We start from the raw sequence: 21,122 nt of genomic DNA on the forward strand, positions 1-21,122 counted from the left end.
CTATATAAAAGTAAAATACTCATATTACTCAATTGTACTATTTCACATGAGCCTTAAATCACTTATATGAATAAAAGCAGGAGTGTCACCAGGTTTTTGAAATTTTCCCACTTTTTTCTGAGAATTTTAGCAGTTTTGTGATGTCATACAACATGATAACAAAATTGGATTCCAGACTAATATATTCAGCAGGCTCTGTGACAGATAGTGTGAATATTTCTAGATTACCCTGGTCAAGTGCTTGAGCCTTAATGTACAGAAGCAACATTTAGGGACAGAATATTCAACTCTGTCTCCAGGATGCTTCAGATCCCTGTCTTGGCAACTGAGACTGGCCGTAGTGAAGAGTCCATATGAGATAGTAGCTTTCAGGTGTGTTGACCACTATATGTTGCTTTAGTTCAGCAAACTAATTTCACAGCTTGATAGCAATACAAACAAATTGCACAAACAAACTGTACAAACAAATACAATGTACAAATGCAAGTACAAATACAATGTTGTACAAATACAAATACTATTGTACAAACAAATACAATGGGCCTAGAAAATTGTTGATGGGTTAATGGTGCCCATCAAGGGGCCAACTCCTTCTGCCTTACACCCCCCCCCCTTGGCTTCTCCTTATCTACTCCCTCCTCATCCTCTTCCTGGACACCTGCAAGGATTAATGGTGCCCACCAAGGTGGGCAACCACTCTTGCCTTTCCTCCCTCCTTGGCCTCATGTCACCAGCTGTCTCCTCTTTTTCCTCCCTCTTCCTGAATGCCTGCATCACCACACAACACTGCAGTTACCAGCAGTCACAACCCTCATACAGGGAGTGGCTGATGCCTGTGCCTGATCCTCCTTAGACAGCTGCAGACAGTACAGTGACTGTAATTGTTCAGCACTGGAGGAGAAGGGTGATTGCCAAGAAAGTAACTGCCATATTCCACTGTTTTGTTTGTGTTTTTACCTGTTCTGTGTAAGCACTGCCCCCAAACCATGTGTGCATAGCAATTGGATGGAAATTAGCCATGTGTGACAACTGGCTGGAAGTGAGTTTGTATGGTGATTGGCTGGAAGTGAGTTGTCACCACCACAGGTAGCCATTTTATTTAATGGGATAAGCTGTAGTCATTACCAAGGTATAACCTGAACCTGAACTAGAACTATATTACTGAAAAGCTTCCTACTGTCACAAACCAGGCAACCTCTTCCTCAGGGTACAATGAAATGGTGAACAATCTAAAGAAGTCTCATCCACAGTATTAATTTCCCCATATATGGGAATTTGAAAAAAATAACACCTAAGATTATTATATAAGTCATACTTCTTAAAAAAGCATTTCAGGCATGTAGTCCATCACAATAGAAAATATGAAAGTCTTCTTTAAGAAATATGCTGACTGCATATTAGATGTTATAAATCGTAAAAATGTTGCTACATATTTAAGCAATTGCAATACGGGCTTGTATTTTATGAATACAATTTCACCCAGGTGGTTTGGGCATGATTGTACCACTAGATAACAAAATGCATGGGACTGCAAAAATCCACTCAAAAGTGTGGGTTAAAATAAATAATACCATTACCATTACATACACATTTTTATCCTTCCCTTAGATTTCAGGAGTACAGGGTGGAGTTGGGACCAATTTTTCCATACTTGGAAGTACATTTGTAAACACATTAATTTTAACCTTATCATGCCATAAATAGGCATTCCATTCATATCTCAAATCATGTTCAATTCTGATTTAGTTTCCCAGATAAAAGGATTATCTCACCACAAGTCCACTGTCAGTCAGTGGAGACAAAATCTCTCTTTATCTATAAGAATAATTATCTTCCAGCAGTAAAGAAATGGAGGGTGGTTGTGTTCAAAGTCCAGTTATATTCCAAATGGCCATGAGCCATGAGTTCATCCTGGAGTAAGTTAACAGAAATTTCAGCTTTATACTTTACTCAGGGATAGAGCTTCTTGAAACTACATGGGGAATCTTCCAAACACTCTTTGTCCAGAGTCCTAATTCAGCGGTCAATTTCCATCTACCAGCTGGTATTCTAGCCACAAAGATCCTCCACAGTTCACAGAGGCTTCAACAAGCTTTAAATCCCACCCCAAGAAGCCCCTCATGTTAGCCAAGTGGCTTCTTTAGAGACTGAAAAAGTGGCATGGAGTGAAGGAGTCTAACTCTTTCCTTCCATGACATTTCCTCAATGAAAATCAACTTCTTCTGTACTTCCAAAACTTAAGTTAGCTCTATTTGCTGGGAAAATATAGACATGGTTCCTCCCCTAGCTCCACATCTCTGATCTTCAAAACAGTAATGTGAATCTGCTGATTCATTTTTTAAAAAAGGAAATGAGCTGTTAATTTCCTGTTTTATGCCAGCAAGATGAGCTTCAGAAAAAGAGAGGGCAACTGAAATATACGTAGTAGGGGCTGACCTATAGTGGTATAAAGAAAAGAAAAATATATTGTGAGGTACAGGGAGAAAAAGAGAAAAGCTTAACCATGAAGTTCAAATAGATGAATGATAGCATGGTGAAAGATGAGAAAGCGCACTTTGAGATATCACATTTTGGATTATAGAAAATATGATTTAAAGGTTAAATACAGCGACGCAACCCTCCTCAAGTTAATCTTAAAACTATAAAACTATAAAAATTCTGTCTTGGAAACATTTTCTGTAAAATGATTCCACCCCATCCATTCCCCTATTGTCTTCTCTCTTTTTTCTTCATTTGCATTTATTCCGCACTCTCCTGCTGAAAACATATTATTCTTAATGGTGGTGGGATGTCAACTGTAACACAGAAGAATAACCCTTCTCCCCTTTTTTCCTTTGTGCGGGCCCGCTAGCATTAATGTGCAGTTACATTGAAGTGGCAATTCACAAAATGTCTCAGCCTCTATTTTTACCATTGAGAACTACCCACACAAAATGGAAGTAAAAAAAACTTATAGGAGCAGGCACCATTACCTGAAGGAACAGAAGCACATATCCCCCCCCCAAAAAAACACACTTTTTTGGGTCAAAATAGAGTTGTGGTATCATTCCTGCAATCATTCCTGCAATCATTACTGCAGCAGTCCCTTTTCCATTTTACTCTTTCCCAACTGCAGACACAATACATCTTCATCTTAATGTTATATCACCATTCAGTATGCAATTGACAAAGCTGATTTAATTACCTCTGCTTCTATGTATTTGTACCTGAACTTTAATATTGTAAGCTGTATGTGAAATTGACAAAGCTGAACTAATTGCCTGGTTCTTTGTATCTGTGCCTGACCATTAACATGGCAAGCTTTGTGTGAAATTGACAAAGCTGATCTAATCTTCCCTGCTTCTTTGTATCTGTGCCTGAACGATAACATTGCAAGCTCTATTCGAAATGGAGAAAGTTAATCTAATCATCCCTGATTGTTATCTCTGCCTCAGCATTACATCAGTTTCATACATCAGTGAGCAATAAATTAAATTTTCTTTTTAAAATGGATGCTGATGGGGATGAGAAAATGGCTGAAAGGAAGCTGGGGGACTCCACCTGGGTTGATGTTTGTTAGATGTTTGATGGGGAAGAGATAAAAAGACTATTTCAACATGGTAGCATGCTCAAGAGAAGCTGGCTCGAAAACAAAGAAAAAATTGTGGTAAAAGTGCTCAGGAAAACAGTGGAAGAAAACAATGGAAAACAATGGAAGAAAAGAAAACATTTCTAGAAATAAATGGAGGAAAAACTGCAGAATTCAAAGACAAAAATGTAGCATTTATAAAAATGTAGCATTTGGTAGTAAGATTAACTGTAAACGAACTCATAAAGAAAAAGTCGAATAGAATCCTATTTAGTTCGGGACATCTACTACATATGTGTCAAACTGCTAAATACTGCTTTTTAAAAACTGATTCTGCTTTAGTGCCTTGAACAACAGCCTGAAATTCAGAAAGCAAACAGGTGAAACTCCTACTGGAATGGAGGTATAAAACCTCAGCAAATTAATTATTTCATGGCAGGATTGTGTTAATGGCAGAACTTAATCAGTATGATAGGCAGAATTTCTCAATAGTTATTTGGATTGTTCAAGTATCCACCTAAATAGAACCTTTGCCTAGCCTTTGGCATGATAAATTTGATGTAGTTCTGCCCCTGCTCTATAGCACGGTGCCACAGTCACTTTTATAGAATTTTAATCTAAAAATTGTGAGATTACAGGTTATATATAAATTATAGGACAGAAAAAGGGGTACCATGGTAGTAAAAAAGCAATAAATTAATGAGCCTCAGTAGGTAATTCGTAAATCATGTTCGTACCTTATGTGCAACTTTATCATAAAAGGAATTTTGACTAGGCCATATGGCACTTCCCATTTTCTGAGGACAGGACTTACTCTTTCATAAATGTTCATTTATCCTCTCATCCTTTTTCTCTGTCCTTTCCAACTTATTTTCCACCCTCAGTCTTTTCAAATACTTCTCTTTCATCATTGGAATATTGCACAGACAATTATAAGCCTCTGAATATGTATCTATCCCTGACAGCTGGCGTGGTATAATGGTTAGGAGCAGGTAGACTCTAATCTGGAGAACCAGGTTTGTTTCCCACTACTTCACATGAGCAGTGGAATCTTATCTGGTGAACCAGATTTGTTTTCCCTCTCCCACATTCCTGCTGGGTGGCCTTGGGCAAGTCTCGGTTTTTTCAGAACTCAGGTATCTGTTGTGGGGAGAGGATCCTCTTTGATCGGAGATTGCAAATGCCTTAACAGACTAGGTGATCGGGAGCAACAGCCGCAGAAGGCCATTACTTTCACATCCTGCATGTGAGCTCCCAAAGGCACCTGGTGGGCCACTAAGAGTAGCAGAGAGCTGGACTAGATGGACTCTGGTCTGATCCAGCTGGCTTGTTCTTATGTTCTTATGAGGAAGGGAAAGGAGTTCGTAATCCCCTTTGAGTCACTTTACAAGAGAAAATAAAAGGGGGTATAAATCGAAAACCTAGAATGACAACTAGAGTTGCCATTCAGGTGATGTCATGTTCTGTACACCATAACAAAATTATCTAATAAACTGTGCCAAAATTGGCTGACATTTAACCAGCAAGAAAGCATTACATTTATGAACTTCAACTCAGAAATTGTCTACCCAAGAACCAAGGCCATCTCTGTGCCATAGTCAGTCCTGGAACCATATTGAAAAGGATAACAGGTAAATATGTGGAGAACCCTCAAACTGCTGTTTCACCACTGCTCAATAACTTTCACTACCAAGGGGAAATATATAAATTTCAGCCTAATCATCTCCATCTAATCAATCTAGTCTCTATCTAATCTAACAGAATAAGGGGGCTCACTGTTGAAAGCTACAGATAAATACAAAAGGACCCAAAGAGAGGGGTAACTGTTCTTGAGCTATAAACAAAGCATGTCCCACCACAGCAACTAAAGCTGCCTCCCTCACAGTATCAGGCCAGGAGGCAGCTTTATAGCTTTGGAGATATTCAGAATAGAAATTACTGCTCCACACTAATTAACCCTTTGGAAAACGTTAACTGAAAAGAAGGTAAAGTGATGTATTTTTTTGGCCTTTGGTTTGCTTCAGCCTTTTAAAAATACACCTCAATAGGGTAAACTGAGCTAACATGAAAACATTTTTACAAACATTTTCTCTGCTGACTTATTAGAAAAAGCCACTCATAAACTATTGTTGTTAAGCCCTTCTCTTTGCTAGTTTTTTTTTCATTATCTGTGCAGGGAGGCTGTACTTAAAGCTCTTACCGATAACACAATTACAGCACCTTGACTTCCAAGTGTGGAACATATAATCGTATTAGTATTATCACTCTCATTGTAACTTCAGCCTTAGCTTCTGGACAGCGGATACCCAGCATGAGCAGTTATGCTGGATAAATATGACTTGCCATGTCAAAGGATTAACCTGCCTAACTGGGACTCTCTTGAAGTGGGTGATACATACATTCTCTAACAGATCTTCATCCTGTCAGTGGGACTATTGTGTATTTGCTAGATAAAATGCATTAAGTTTAACAGGAAATATTTAAAATAAGAATACAACTGTGCTGTTATTTTGCATACAAGGCTCTTAGCTGTCACTCTGTATATTCTGTGCTTTAGTAGCTGTAGAGAAAATGTAGCTACTGCTCCTTGTAAAAATTAAAGAGTAGTAATATTTGAATAACAAAACTGCACTAGGGAACTGGTAAATAGGGCTATAAAGGAAACTCTGAACCTCCTGTGGGATTTTACACATACATCAGAGGTGCCACATAAATAATGAATACTTATAGGAATACATTTTTATTCAACAAACAATGGGTCCAGTAAAAGGACAGGATTTGATCTTGCTTTTAAAAGATGACACAACCACCTTTATTCAGGTTTATTCACGACAACCAGGAACATTTGGTGCTGGTATATACATTCTCCCCATAATCTGACTAGTGCATGAGGTATAAAATTTACAAATGTTATAGCCTCCTTTGGAAATGCCATGCAGAATCAGTTGCTGTCCGAGGGCAGGACCACCTTTGTTCGGAGTCCTTTGACCCAATAACACGCTACACTCTTGGCTGGGGTAAATTATTTGGCCATAGTCATTGTTTTTTATACAATCAGAAGCTTGAGGCACAGCATGGGATTTTGATCTGTTCTGGGACATTGCTGTGGAGCTCCAGCGGGCAGGAGGCTTCTTATTGGAACTTTGCTCTGCTGTGCGGTTGGCCTCTTGCGCAGAGGCGTAGCTGGGCCAGAGTGCGCCCAATGCGCACTCTGGCTTTTTTGCGTGCCCCTCCCTACGGTGCCCCCCTGGCGCCCCCACCACCACCACTTACTTTAGGAAACCGAGCAGGCTGGAGGTCTGTTCTGGTGGGAACTACATTTCCCAGGTATCCTGGGAAATGTAGTTGCCACACATGCAGGTCTATTCTCCAGGCTGCTTGGTTTCCTAAAGTAAGCATGGGAGGGTGCCACGGGGGGGTGCTGTGGGGTGGAATCATGCCCCCCCACACTTACTTTAGAAAAACGAGCAGGCTGGAGAACAGGCCTGCCTGTTCTGGTGGGAACTACATTTCTCAGGAGACCTGTTCCCAGAAGGCCTGTTCTTTAGCCTGCCTGGTTTCCTAAAGTCAGTGGGGGGCACAGGGGGGCACTGTGGGGGGGGAATCATGCCCACCCCCCAGGGTGGCCCACTCCCAGGGTCTCCTGGGAAATGTAGTTTCCACCAGAACAGGCAGGTCTGTTCTCCAGCTGGCTCGATTTCCTAAAGTAAGTGTGGTGGGGGCACTGCGGGGGGGGGGGTAGGGCGCTGTGGGGGTGCAGGGGAAGGGGAGGGGCTGGGGGATGTTGCGCCCCCCACATGACCCAAATCCGTGCGCCCGGTGCATGGTGCACCCCCATCCCCTGGTAGCTTCGCCGCTGCTCTTGCGAGAGCTCCTCCTGACATAATGCTCAGCTGGACAGTCACCCTCTTGCTGTAGCATTTCCTACCAGCAGGTGAGGGGTAGCTCCTTAGCTCCCCTCCCTTGGCCCATTCAGATCAATACCCATGCGCCAAACTGAGAATGGCCATGACAAAGAAGCATGCATTAACAAAATCCAAAGTTCCATGGGGAGAGGTGGGTGGGCAAGTCGCTGGCTGGCCCAAGCACATGGCCAGCACAAAGGCTGGCTCTATCCTTTATAGGTTCAGGCCAGCCTCTTCCCTGATGATGTTGCAGGGCAAGCGCTGCGATGCCCGTTTGCCCTGCCATGGCATAGCTACAAGCCCACTTCCGCCCTTACCAGGGCTGAAGCTGGGGTCTCCTCCCTGCCCATCCCAAGCAGCAACTTCGGCTGCACTGATTCACAGCTGCTCTTTTCAGCAAATTCTATGTCTGCCCCAATGGTTGCCTAGCTGCACTCTATCCTCCACAATTAGCCTAGTCGTTTATGGTGTGAGCTTGATTGGCTCAAACCCTGAATGTTTAAGGTGCCATTCTCCTCATGCTGCAGTCCTGATCTGAATTGGGCCCCAGCAAATTTGAATATCAATTTCAAGAATCATTGTCAGCACTGAATATGGAACTCCCAGCCCATGTAGTTTGACAGGACCTGTGGCCAACCAAGAAACAGTGTAACATGTGGAAATTGCTAGAAATTGTGCCCATTGTAACAGTAATGGGCACAATTCCTGGTTGCCCAGGAAAATGTCTGTAAATTTTAACTTGAAGTACTTTGAAGTACATCAGAAAGAGAGTTTTAGTTAGGAGGAGGACTAAACACTGAGGATTTCTGTGCACAGCAGCAGTTAAACATTTTCTGTTAACTGCTGTGGCAGCAGTTAAACATTTTCTTTCTCCCTGCAGTAGTACAATAGTGGTAGATATGTAAACCCTTCCTTGAAACTTGGAAATGTCTTCCTTTGTTGGATTTTGGGAATAAAAAGGGTAAAGATTTCAGAATTTAGATTAGAAAATGTCCTGTCCTCCTGGCCTGGGGGGTGGGGGGGTGGGGAGGGAGGAGTCAAAGCTCATTCCTAGTTTAGGAGGGCAAGCTTAAGGAACCATGGAAGCTTTTCTCAGGGCTCCTTAAACTGAGCCAGGATTCCCTTTCCTGAATTTTGTGGAGATCATGTTGTATTGAAATATGAAGAATTGTTAGGAACCAAGTAACGTTGAGTTTAATTCAATATCCCTTCTCTTCATTGTCTCAGATCATAGATATGTTAATGTTCTCATGGTGAAGTGCTGCCGTACAGATTTGCCATACAGATTTGCTACTGTCTCAGGACCTTGCTCTACCTTGGCAGGAGCTGAATTTGAACTCTTTAGCTGAAAAACTGGGTAGTGTTGGTAATAAATCCAGGGGTCAACTGAATGTGTCTGTTGCAACAAAAACAAGCAGGAATCTTGGGGCCCTTTAAAGACTAACAAAATTCCGGCAGAAGTTTTTTGTGAATTAGAGCCTGCTGCTTCAATATGCAATGGGTACAGCTTCACTGCAAAGGTATTTTGTGTAAAAGGCATTAAAAAATGAACAGCGAGACTGGGGGCTGAACAATACAGAAAGCAAAGGGGAAATGGAGTTCGTAAATGCAAGTCCAAAAGAGAGAAATATAGATACTAACCATTAGTTATGCTAATGTAGTTAATATATATATAATGGGTAAGTAGTTAAAGGTTTTGCAAGACTGTTAAAACCAAAAGTATGATAAAAAATCCCAGGCTCCTGTACAAACCTGTGGGAGAGGGCATTGTAAATCCTCTTAATGAATTCTAAGTGTGCAGTTTCATGATGATTTTGCCCTGAGCTTCATGCATTTTATGGCCCTGTGACCCTGCTGTTTTTTTAAAAAATACTTCCTGCTAAAATGCCTGTGCAGAGAGAATCCATTTATTGCAGCTGAAGAAGTTCACAAAAGCTTATGCTGGTATAACATTTTGTCGGTCTTTGTTGCATAGTGCGTATCACAAGCACAAAGAAGTTTGGGGGCAGGAATTAAAGTAAGTCTTATCCAGTTTGAAGCTGTTGACAATATGACTGCAATTATGTAAGCTGGAATGTGGCCACTTTATAGAAGCAGTTGGAATTAACACTGTTGATTTCTAAAGGATCATGTTAAGCTTTTCAACAGTTTGTAGAGAGAGCTAAGTCTTATCCCTGGTTTGCAAAAGGAGAGACAGGTATGACAAAGAGACGGATGGGCAAGAGAAAGCTCTTAGAAAAAATGCTGTATAGTAATAGACTTACTAGAACAGTGGCATCCAAATACATTTTTTAGCTCATGTAAGTGTAGAATCCCTGACGTGGATAGCCCCAGGCTAGCCTGATTTTATCAGATCTCAGAAGCTAAACAGGGTCAGCCCTGAATAGTATGTGGATGGGCAACCTCCAAGAAACACCAGAGTTGTAATGTGGAGGCAGATTGTGGCAAACCACTTCCAACTATCTCTTGCCTTAAAAACCCTATGGGTTTTCACCATAAATTAGCTATGACTTGATGGCACACCCACCCACCCACCCACACACACACACACACACACACACACGGAGAATCAGATTCAAGTGTTCTCACACAAAACCCATGAATATAGCATGGCAGTTTATTGATCAGCTAAAAAAGCAGGGCTCTTTCTAGAGCTCTGATTATTCAAAAAGCAGTTCAGTTCTGTTTACTGCTAATTGATATTTGGTGGCCGAATACCAACGACTGTGCCTTCACATTGCATCAGAGAGCAGCATGCATATACATTTCTTGTACTGCAACAGAGGTGAGGTAGTGGAGGCTCATTTCTAATTTGGGGGAAGAGGACACACCCAGATTCTTCATTTTCCTATGCTGTGATCATATGCTTAGATTCAGGGATTACAAATATATGTATGATAAGGCCCAAACCAGTTTCCACACCCTCCCCTACTTCTGACTTTACAACTCTGACAGCAGCATATATAAGCTTCCCAGCAAAGACCATATATCAGTCTTCTTTCTTGCAACTGAAATAGAACTTCTCATCATATATGTGGGAAGTAATGGACATTTCCCCTGCTATGACAAACTAAACAGTCTTTTTGATCTCTGGTCTTTATAGATTTTTGCATTAAACAAATTCAGTGATGATGTACAACCCAAGAGGCCAGGTGAGAATTAACCCGTGTCTCTGCCAGCTTCAGTGGTGACATCAGTAGTCAGTTGTTTTTCCATCACAAGCACAGTCTATGAATGATATTATTCCTTTGCCTATTTTTTATTTGTCAGTTACTGATACTCAGCTGCCTTGTCAGCAGTAGCATAGGAGGTTAAGAGCTCGTGAATCTAATCTGGAGGAACCGAGTTTGATTCTCCGCTCTGCCGCCTGAGCTGTGGAGGCAGGGGCGTAACGAGGCAGCCCTGGGCAAACTGTAGCCCTGGGCAAAACCTGAGTTGGATGCCCCCCCCATGGGTGGCCACTCCACCACGACCAAATTTTTTTGCACCAGGACATTGGTGCCTGCAGGGATAACGTTTTTTTAGACATATCAGCACCAATATTTCAGCGTATCATCAGGAGACTGTCCTTATGCTACTCCCCAGCTTTGGACAGCAATACAGAAAACTCAATGCGGAACAAAGATTCTTGGGCAAATTTCTGGGATGTTCCTGCAGGGGGCGCATTTTTTGGATGTATCGGCACCAGAATGTCAGGGTATCATCTGGAAACTGTCCTTATGGTACCCCCAAAGTTTGGTGCAGTTTGGTTTAGGGGGTCCAAAGTTATGGACCCTCAAAGGGGGTGCCCCATCCCCCATTCTTTGCTAAGGAGATGGGGGCTACCCTTTGACCCCCTGAACCAAACTGCACCAAACTTGGGGGGTGCCATCATCTCCAGATGATACCCTGAAATTTTGGTGCCGATACATCCAAAAATGCACCCCCTGCAGGAACATCCTAGAAATTTGCCCAAGAATCTTCATTCTGCATTGAGTTTCTCCTACGATACTAATCCATGGGGATTACAGGCTGTGGGGGGGGGCACATTTCTGAAGGCACAGTCTCTCCAAAACTTTCAGTGTCTCATCAAATGAGAGACTGCCCGAATAATACCCCCCCAAGTTTGGTGCAGTTTGGTTCAGAGGGGCCAAAGTTATGGACCCTCAAAACTGTAGCCCCCATCTCCTATTAGCTCCCATTGGAAACAATGGGGGATAGGGGCACCCCCTTTGGGAGTCCATAACTTTGGACTCCCTGAACCAAACTTCACCAAACTTGGGGGGTAGCATAAGGACAGTCTCCTGATGATACGCTAGTGGTAAAAACTGCGCCCCCTGCAGGCCAAAAATGGAAAACCACTAAAATACCCAAATACGGATCCAGCATTTTGATGCCCCCCACAAGGTGATGCCCTGGGCAGCTGCCCACCTTGCCCAATAGCCATTACACCAGTGTGTGGAGGCTTATCTGGGGAATTCAGATTAGCCTGTACACTCCCACACACGCCAGCTAGGTGACCTTGGGCTAGTCACAGCTTTTCGGGCTAGTCACAGCCCCACCCACCTCACAGGGTGTTTGTTGTGAGGGGGGAAGGGCAAGGAGCATGGACGTAGGTAAGTGGGGGGTTCTCGGGTTTGAACCCCCCCATTCATGTCCGAAGCTCCACCTCCATTTGTGGGTTTTAAAAACATTTTAGTGCTTTTTTGGTTTTTTGCCTGAAGGGGGCGCATTGTTTGGGCTAGTAGCACCAAACATTCAGGGATTGTTTGGGGGACTCTCCTGATGATACTGCCCGGGTGAGGTTTGGTTGAGGGGGTCCAAAGTTATGGACCCTCAAAGGGAGTGCCACCATTCTCCATTGTTTCCAATGGGAGCTAATAAAAGATGGGGGCTACACCTTTGAGGGTCCATAACTTTGGACCCCTTGAACCAAACTTCACCGAACCTGGGATGTATTATCAGGAGAGTCTCTTATTGATACCACCCAGGATTTTTGAAGTTTGGTCCAGGGGGTCCAAAGCTATGGACTTCCAAATGGGGTACCCCCATCCCCCATTGTTTCCAATGGGAGCTAATAGGAGATGGGGGCTACACCTTTGAGGGTCCATAACTTTGGACCCCCTGAACCAAACCTACCCAAACCTGGGTGGTATCATTAGGAGAGACTTCTAAAGATACCCTGAAAGTTTGGTGCTTCTAGCTCAGGGGTAGGGAACCTATGGCTCTCCAGATGTTCAGGAACTACAATTCCCATCAGCCCCTACCAGCATGGCCAATTGGCCATGCTGACAGAGGCTGATGGGAATTGTAGTTCCTCAACATCTGGAGAGCCGCAGGTTCCCTACCCCTGTTCTAGCTTAACCATTGCACCCCTGACAGCAGGCACCCCCCAAATTTCCCCAGATTCTCCTTTTAAATCCACCCCCTTTGGCATGGATTTAAAGGGAGAATCTGAGGTCCTCAGTTTAGAAGAAGAAGAAGAATTTGGATTTATATCCCACCTTTGTCTCCTGTAGGAGATTCAAAGGAGCTTACAATCTCCATGCCCTTGCTCCCTCCCAACAAACACCCTTTGAGGTGGGTGGGGCTGAGAGAGCTCCGAAAAGCTGTGACTAGCCCAAGATCACTCAGCTGGCGTGTGTGGGAGTGCACAGGCTAATCTGAATTCCCCAGATAAGCCTCCACAGCTCAAGTGGCAGAGCAGGGAATCAAACCCAGTTCCTCCAGATTAGAATGCACCTGCTCTTAACCACTACGCCACATCGAAAGTGATGCTGTTTCAGGGTGGGGGATAATCCACCCCAAAACAGCATCACTTTCAATGTTGTTTAACTAAGGATCCCAGATTCTCCCTTTAAGGTGGATTTAAAAGGAGAATTTGGGCTCTCTATAAACACCATTGAAAGTAATGCTGTTTGGGGGTGGATTCCAGTATCACAGTGGCTGCCCGGGGGGGGGCAAAACTCAGATTTTGCACCAGGCTCCATTTTCCCTCTATGCCTCTGCCCAGAGGGGAGGGGCAAGGGAGGGCAGGGCAGGGCAGGGCAGGGGAGTCTGCCATCCCTGACCTCAGAGAGCTGCTTTTATAAGTGCTAGGCCAGGGGTGAGGCTTGGGGAGGCATGGCCATGCCCTAGGGGCAGGTGGGGGTGTGGCCCCACCCCCACTCCCATAAAAAATCTATACCTACGTCCCTGACAAGGAGATCGTAAGCCCCTTTGAGTCTCCTACAGGAGAGAAAGGGGGGATATAAATCCAAACTCTTCTCTTCTTCTTTGGAAGCTAGTAGCCGCTACTGATAGTTTTCTTTTTCTCTGTACAGATTTGTGAGGAAAATATAGATCTTTTTCACTTGAAGATCTCCAAGGCAGGGACGTAGGTATAGATTTTTTATGGGGGGGGGGTTGGAGTGGTGCCACACCCTCCGCGCTTGCCCCAGGGCATGGCCACGCCTCCCCAAGCCCCACCCCTGGCCTAGCGCTTATAAAAGCAGCTCTCCGAGGTCGGGGATGGCAGACTCCCCTGCCCTGCCCCTCCCCTGCCCCTCCCCACTGGGCTGAGGCATAGAGGGAAAATGGAGCCTGTGCATACAAATCTGGAGTTTTATGCCTTCACCACCCGCCCCCCGGGGCAGCCACTGTGATGCAGGAATCCAACCCCAAACAGCATCACTTTTCCCAATGTGGTGTTTAAACTAGGGAGCCCAAAATTCTCCTTTTGAAATCCACCTTTGCAAAGGAGAGAATCTTGGGGTCCCTAGTTAAACAACATTGAAAGTGATGCTGTTTTGGGGTGGATTATTCCCCCACCCTGAAACAGCATCACTTTCAATGTGGTGTAGTGGTTATGAGCAGGGGTGCGATTCTAATCTGGAAGGAACTGGAGTTTGATTCCCTGCTCTGCCACTTGAGCTGTGGAAGGCATATCTGGGAATTCAGATTAGCCTGTGTAATTCCTCATACATAGCCAGCTGGATGACCTTGGGCTGGTCACAGCTTCTCAGAGCTCCTTCTCATAGCTCCCACCCACTTCTGCTACAGGGTGTTTGTTGGGTGAGGGAGCAAGGGCAAGGAGATTGTAAGTCTCTGAGTCTCCTACAGGAGAGAAAGGGGATATAAATCCAAATCTTCTTCTTCTAAGCTCAGAGATTGGGAACCTCCAGGCTCTCCAGATGTTTGAGGAACTACAATTCCCATCCCAGCTCTTCTGTCAGCAGTGGCCAACTGGCCATGCTTTGGTAGGGGCTGCCATGGGAACTGTAGTTCCTGAACATCTGGAGAGAGCCACAGGTTCCCTACCCCTGTCTCTAGTAACTGAGGACTCCTCAGATTCTCCCCTTTAAATCCATGCCAAAGGGGGGTGGATTTAAGGTAAGGAGAATCTGAAATTTGAGGGGTTGCACTGCTGTCAGGGTGCAAAATGGTTAAGCTAGAAACACTCAAACTTTCAGGGTATCTTTTAGAAGTCTCTCTCCCTAATGATACTACACCCAGGTTTTGGTGAAGTTTGGTTCAGGGGGGTCCCAAAGTTATGGACTCCCTCAAAGGTGTCAGCCAACCCACATCTCCTAAGCTCCTTTTGGAACAACAATGGAGGATGGGGGCACCCCCTTTGGGGAGTCCCATAGCTTTGGACTCCCTGGACCAAACTTTAGAAAACCTAGGTGGTATCAATAAGAGACTCTCCTGATAATACATCACAGGTTTGGTGAAGTTTGGTTCAGGGGGTCCAAAGTTATGGACCCTCAAAGGTATAGTCCCCATCTTCTATTAGTTCCCATTGGAAACAATGGAGGATGGGGGCACCCCCTTTGGGAGTCCATAACTTTGGACCCCCTGAACCAAACTTCACCAAACCTGGGATGTATTATCAGGAGAGTCTCCCAAACAATCCCTGAAAGTTTGGTACTACTAGCCCAAACAATGCGCCCCCTGCAGGTCAAAAACCAAAAAAGCACTAAAGCGTTTTAAAAACCTACAAACGGGTGGGCGGAGCTTCGGACATGAATGGGGGGGTTCAAACCCGAGAACCCCCCCTTACCTACGTGCATGCTCCAAGGGCAGTAATCCCCAATATGATGTCCATAGGCATGACAGTGCGGGTGATGTGTTTCCTGATGTCCTCTTTTCGTCTTTTCCAAAACAAAGAGCCAGTCCTGAGTTTCTTCTACCACATTTATTGTATCTATAAGATGTTCATTGACTTTTGAGCTATGAGCATATGTAGCTTTGTATAATAAGAAAAATAATCAAAGTATTATTTAGTTCACCAGAAGCACTGTCTATGTAGAAACTATGAAGGACTGTAAAAGAGCTAGACACAACATGTCATAACCCAATCCAGTATGCAGCTATTTATAAAACTTAATTGAATGTAGTTAGGATGATAGACATGGAACAAAAAGATGTAAATGCACATTAAGGTTCTTGAGGATTTTTTCTCCATGTATGACGTTAATTCTGAATCACTCTTCCCTTTTCTGTTAGCCACAGGATTTTTTTCTTAAATTACTATTAAAAATATCTGTCTCACCAAAATTAAAAAAAAATGTTTTTGAATGGTCTGTTTGGGTCCTAGTGCCTACCTAGGATCCAAACAGAGTATTCTAAAACAAAGATGGTCCAGCATGTGGCAAATGAAATTACATTTTTTATTTTTTTTTATTTTGTGAGACAGCGTATAATCACAATGAAGTATAATTTACAGCATTAGTGTGATAACTGTAGTTGGTAAAAATGATAGTAATAGGCTATATACTGTGGAACAACAGAATTCTGACGCCAAAGATTCACATATAAATGCTTTTTGCTGCCCCGTGTGGCGGAAACACATCATCCCCTCCATTTGTGCTGCTCAGCTCTAAGATCGCCTGTTTTGAAGACATCTTAGAATTACTCTGGAAGATGGTAGAATGTAATTGAGAGGGTGCCTACTCCCATGTGGCACCATCAGTTCCGCTTTCAGTTGAAGGTAGTTTCTGCAGCTAATTATAGTCCAGTTACAGTAGCACCAGTGCAGAGGGACCACATGTTTCCTCTCTGCTTGTACTGAGCCAGCTTCAACTGGCTATAGAGATTCTCCATTGGAGTTTGGGTTTAGTGGCGCCAGTGCAGAGGGAGTATGTATCTCCTCCCATGCTGCTCCAAGGTAGAGCACAGATGGGTTTTCCCATCTGCCATAGAACCAGTCTGAGTGGCAACAATAGGTGCAAGTCATGGCAGTTTCCTCCTCCGAAATAGCAGTCTTCTGATTAGATGTCCCTGAGACCACTTGGGTAGTGAACCAGGCCAGTGTATGCAAGAGAATGTTTTTATAGACTTTTAGAATACCCTCACCCAAATTCTTGCCTCAAATAGGGACAACCTTGTTATGACTAATTGCTTTGCCTAATTTTTGTGCATGACTCAATCAGCTCTTAGGCAAGTTGAGTGATTTCATATTTTATTCTGTATGTCAACATACCTCCACTTGAAATGGAAGAAGCCAAGTGTGAGAACCAAGGTGGTATACTGAAAATGTGGGATGTTGCCATGCAGTTTAGAGTATGTTGAAGCAGCCATGTCACTAGTTGACTGTATGCCCAACTCACAAGTCAGTGCAAGTTTGCTGCATGTGTGCCTAAACTGGGTTGAACCACTAGCACAAGAAACAGTCATGTTCTGGATACACAGAGTTCAGTTCAGTTTTTATTATGATCAAAGATCAGAAAACAAAATAGCAGATAGGTAATTATCACAAACAGATGGTTAATTTAAAGCATAGCAATTTAGATCATGAAATGGTAAACTTTGTTGAACCTAGCCCACATTTCTTTGTCATCCAACAAGTGATTGCACAGAATCTTGCTACTTTGCATGTGATTTCATTATAGCTATCATTTGTTCTGCCTGGATATTTAAGTAATATTGGAGAGATGCATTGAATTCAAATGTCTTGGTAGAAGCCACAGTATAGGAGCACATGCTTTGTGGTTTTTACTGCACCTGACTGTCATGAGCATAGATAGAGTGCATACAAAGTGTGAGCATATCTTCCTTCAAGTAGAGCACCAAACTTCACATGTAACTCCAAACTGTGGTTTGCCACTACAAAAATGAACATAGAAAGAGGTTGGGATTCACCCTTGAAATCTTCATCATATACGGAAGGAAAAATTTATTGTATATTTCTTAGTTTTCAGCCAATTGTAGCATTGGAACCGGACAAAATTGGCACTTCCCACTCAGTCCCCATTCTGCAGGTCAGGGGCGTAGGGGGGGAAATGATGTCTGGGGAAAAATGGTACCCAGCACTGCCCCCTGTGCACCCCCTGCAGTGCCCCCTACACTCCCTCCCACTTACCTTAGTTCAGCTGGCTGCAAAGAGCAGCCAACTGAAAAAGCAGCCTGGTGGGAACTACGCTTCCCAGGAGACCTTGTGAGCCCCAACTCCTGCAGAGGCCTCCCTGGGGGCCATGGGAAGGGGGCCTTTATGGTTTCTTCTCCTGCTTGGGGATGCCAGGCCTGGTGGGGCAAGGGGAGGGGTGTGGTGTGGTGGGGCGAGGGGAGGGGTGTGGTGATTTTCTGCCCCCTACCTGACCCCAATGGTGCACGCCCAGGGCACGGGCCTCTGCCTCGTTTCAGCTATGCTACTGATGCAGGTTTTTCTACCCACCAAGGGTATCATTTCATGGAGATTAGAGGGTTGTAATGGGAGGATTAGAAGGAGAAAAGTTTCATTTTCCTGATGGGATCTAAATCATAGTTAGTCATTTAATCTTCAGTGGCAAAATATATGACAATCCAGATAAGACTCATGTGTCTCCCATACTGTTTTGTGATATGCCAGAGAAAATTTAAAAAACACCCTTCAATTTATTTGACTCATTGGGGAAACAGCAGCAATAACAACAACAGCAAGTTTTATTTATATGCCACCTTTACCCTGACAGGCAGGGCTCAGGGCAGCTTACAACAAAACTACTTACAATACAACTTCAATTAAAAACATGAAACCATAATTAAACATTAAAGTATTGGTAATATAAAACATTTTTATGTGACGGCAGCTGGTAAATGGCCTATGTAAATGCTCTGCACAAAGCCAGTCTGGAGAGCAGGTGGAGATAAGCTCTGTTTTCAAAAATCAAAATAGCACATTAAGCTCTACAAGGGAAAATGCAAGTAAGGATAAAAGCCCATTCCTAGCTTATTCCAGTGTAGCAAAACCATGGGTTGTTGGTTTGCTATTACAGCCTATCCTACCAGGCAAATCCTCTGTCTTCATTTTTAATACACTAATTTGGCCTAATTTAGGTTGCTCTAGTAAGTTAGCATTAATTTCTAGCTTTTTATTTTTATTGATATTTATTCAGATAATAAACTTAAGTACACTCACATTTCATTCATTTTCACATTAAGAACTGTCAACAGAACTTTTTTTTAATTTTGCAAGGCCATTTCAGATAGCCTGAGCAGTGGCAATGCATCTCTATAAAATGCAAATATAGTTTAGCTTGACACTTGATTCTAGAGTTTAAATGGAAAGAAACTGAATTGCCACCGTAGTGAATAGTATGCAACGGTGCAAACACAGAATCACTATGTGTATATGTTTGACGTATTTATCTGTTTTTTATGGACAACTGTTTTATTGTAATATGAATGCCAATAAAGGCCTGAATTACGAAAATGAATTACAACACAGAATTTTCGGCTTGTACCCCATGGCATGATTTGGTGTCCTCAGCATATATCCCTTTTTCATATTTGTTACAAATCTGTTACTTTGTTAGAAATTTGATTAGATAAAATATACTTCAGCATGCAAAGGTATACATAATTAATTTTTTTTACCACAGGGGATACATTTTCTTTGAAGATAAAGCCTATATATTGGAGCCATTGGAAGGTGCTACAAATGAACACATAATTTACAAAACAGAGAACCTAAGACTAACCTTGGGTTCTTGTGGCAACCATCTCAACATCTCAGGGATCACACAGGAAGATGCTGCACAGTCTACTCAGAGGTTTATCAGTAGGGTAAGTGGAAATAAGTTTTGTACTTGATGTGTTGTAAATTTGACCTTAAATCTAAAAATAAGGTCCTAATCAAATTATAATGTTTTAATGCATAATTTTTAAATGGGAGGGGGGGTTATAATGTTTGTTTAGTCATCATACAGTTATTGTAACAAGAGTTTCACACTCATAGATCTAGTGTACCATTTTGTAGATTTCAAATGTTTCTGTCAGTTTGTTTTGAATGCAGTAGGACCTCTGTGAAGTATTATTAATATTAATTTCTTTGCACCTATCACATTTCTCCACATAAATGAACTGGAAACTCTTCTAAGCAGTTTACTCCAATGGAAAAAAATCAATACTAACTTTCAACAACACCGTGAACTCTAGAACTTGAAAATCTGTCACATACTAACATCTCATTGCTTCTATAAATAAACACCAGAATTTCAAATGCTAACAAAGTAGCCACTGAAAGAATATTGCATTGCATAAATAATTGCATAAAATGTTGATCACTAGATTCAAAGTGAATGGTAAACCCAGCATTAGTATCCCTTCCTTGTGTCTTCACTTACAAGTCAAAGAAGACAGCAACCAGTTTGCAAAGAATGACTTTGTCATGTGGTTGGAGGCTAAAGAACTCCATATTTGTTTTCAGCCATCATGAAATAAACTTCTCAGCAGCTGCCTGATTCATCTATCCTTCCTGCCCAATCATCTAAATAATGTTCCATTTAAATAATACTCCTGAATAAACTATGAAATAATTGTCCATACAGTCCAGAAACCACACAATACCCCTATGAAATAATGGCTTGGCAATAAGAAGAGCAAGAGAAACTTAAGGGTGCTATTTTTCTGTTTGCATTTACATGATTTGTACATATCTTATGTAGCTTACTTGTTTTTTTAAATTGCAATCTTGGATGAATGAGAAAGTTGATTGCACTAAAACAGAGATTAGCTGTGCTATGCAAGCAGAGAGAAGTGATAATTGGGGCACTTTAGAAACAAATGGTCTATCTAGGGCCCCCCATCCCCCCCCCAGCAAGTGATGGAACAGATTAATAATGTTAATTGGGCATAATGTGTTCTCAAACCTAAAACTACTATAGTTGATTCTGCATCTTCTAGAGCTCAGTTGTTTTGTGAAGTTTCTATTCCTTTGTAATTTACACTTCAGGGAGCAGGCAAATACTTCTCATTAGTTTGTTTGGAGTATTAGAAACTCATAATGAATTATGGGTGCCTGTTAAAATTTCAAAAGGGATTCATTTTTAAAAGGACAGCTTTAAAATGAGGGATTGGACAAATGCATGAAGGAAGGGTCTATCATGAAGGCAAAATGGAACTGTTATATTCAGAAATAATATACTTTGGAATACTTCAGACTGTGCTGAGGTCACATCAAAGAGGAGGCTTCTATGTCCACTTGTGCACCTTTCAGGCCATTTTATCTGGTTAGTTTTCAAGTTTCTGTAATGCAGACCCTGTTGCATTGTTTATTGGATGTCCAAGCTTGTTCCTCACACACACTGTGTAATCTGCCTTGAATCTCAGTGAGAAAGGCAAACTATGAATAATTTAAATAATAATAAGCAAACAGTTTGAAACCGGATGCTGGACCAAGAAACTATTATAACCCCTTTTTCCAAATGACT

General features: G+C 42.6%; 1 protein-coding gene across 2 annotated transcripts in view; it reads left to right on the forward strand.

Moving 5' to 3' along the window:
* The window catches only part of ADAM12 (ADAM metallopeptidase domain 12), a 327,649-nt gene that overhangs the window by 185,399 nt on the left and 121,128 nt on the right, over positions 1-21,122 (forward strand). For both annotated transcript variants that reach the window (XM_048505732.1, XM_048505733.1), the window contains exon 6: positions 19,293-19,476. In XM_048505732.1, the coding sequence (XP_048361689.1) occupies positions 19,293-19,476 (184 nt within the window). The remainder of the gene's footprint in view (positions 1-19,292; positions 19,477-21,122) is intronic.

This window comes from Sphaerodactylus townsendi, linkage group LG08 (genome assembly GCF_021028975.2).
Source record: "Sphaerodactylus townsendi isolate TG3544 linkage group LG08, MPM_Stown_v2.3, whole genome shotgun sequence".
In the NCBI taxonomy this organism is placed as follows: Eukaryota; Metazoa; Chordata; class Lepidosauria; order Squamata; family Sphaerodactylidae; genus Sphaerodactylus; species Sphaerodactylus townsendi.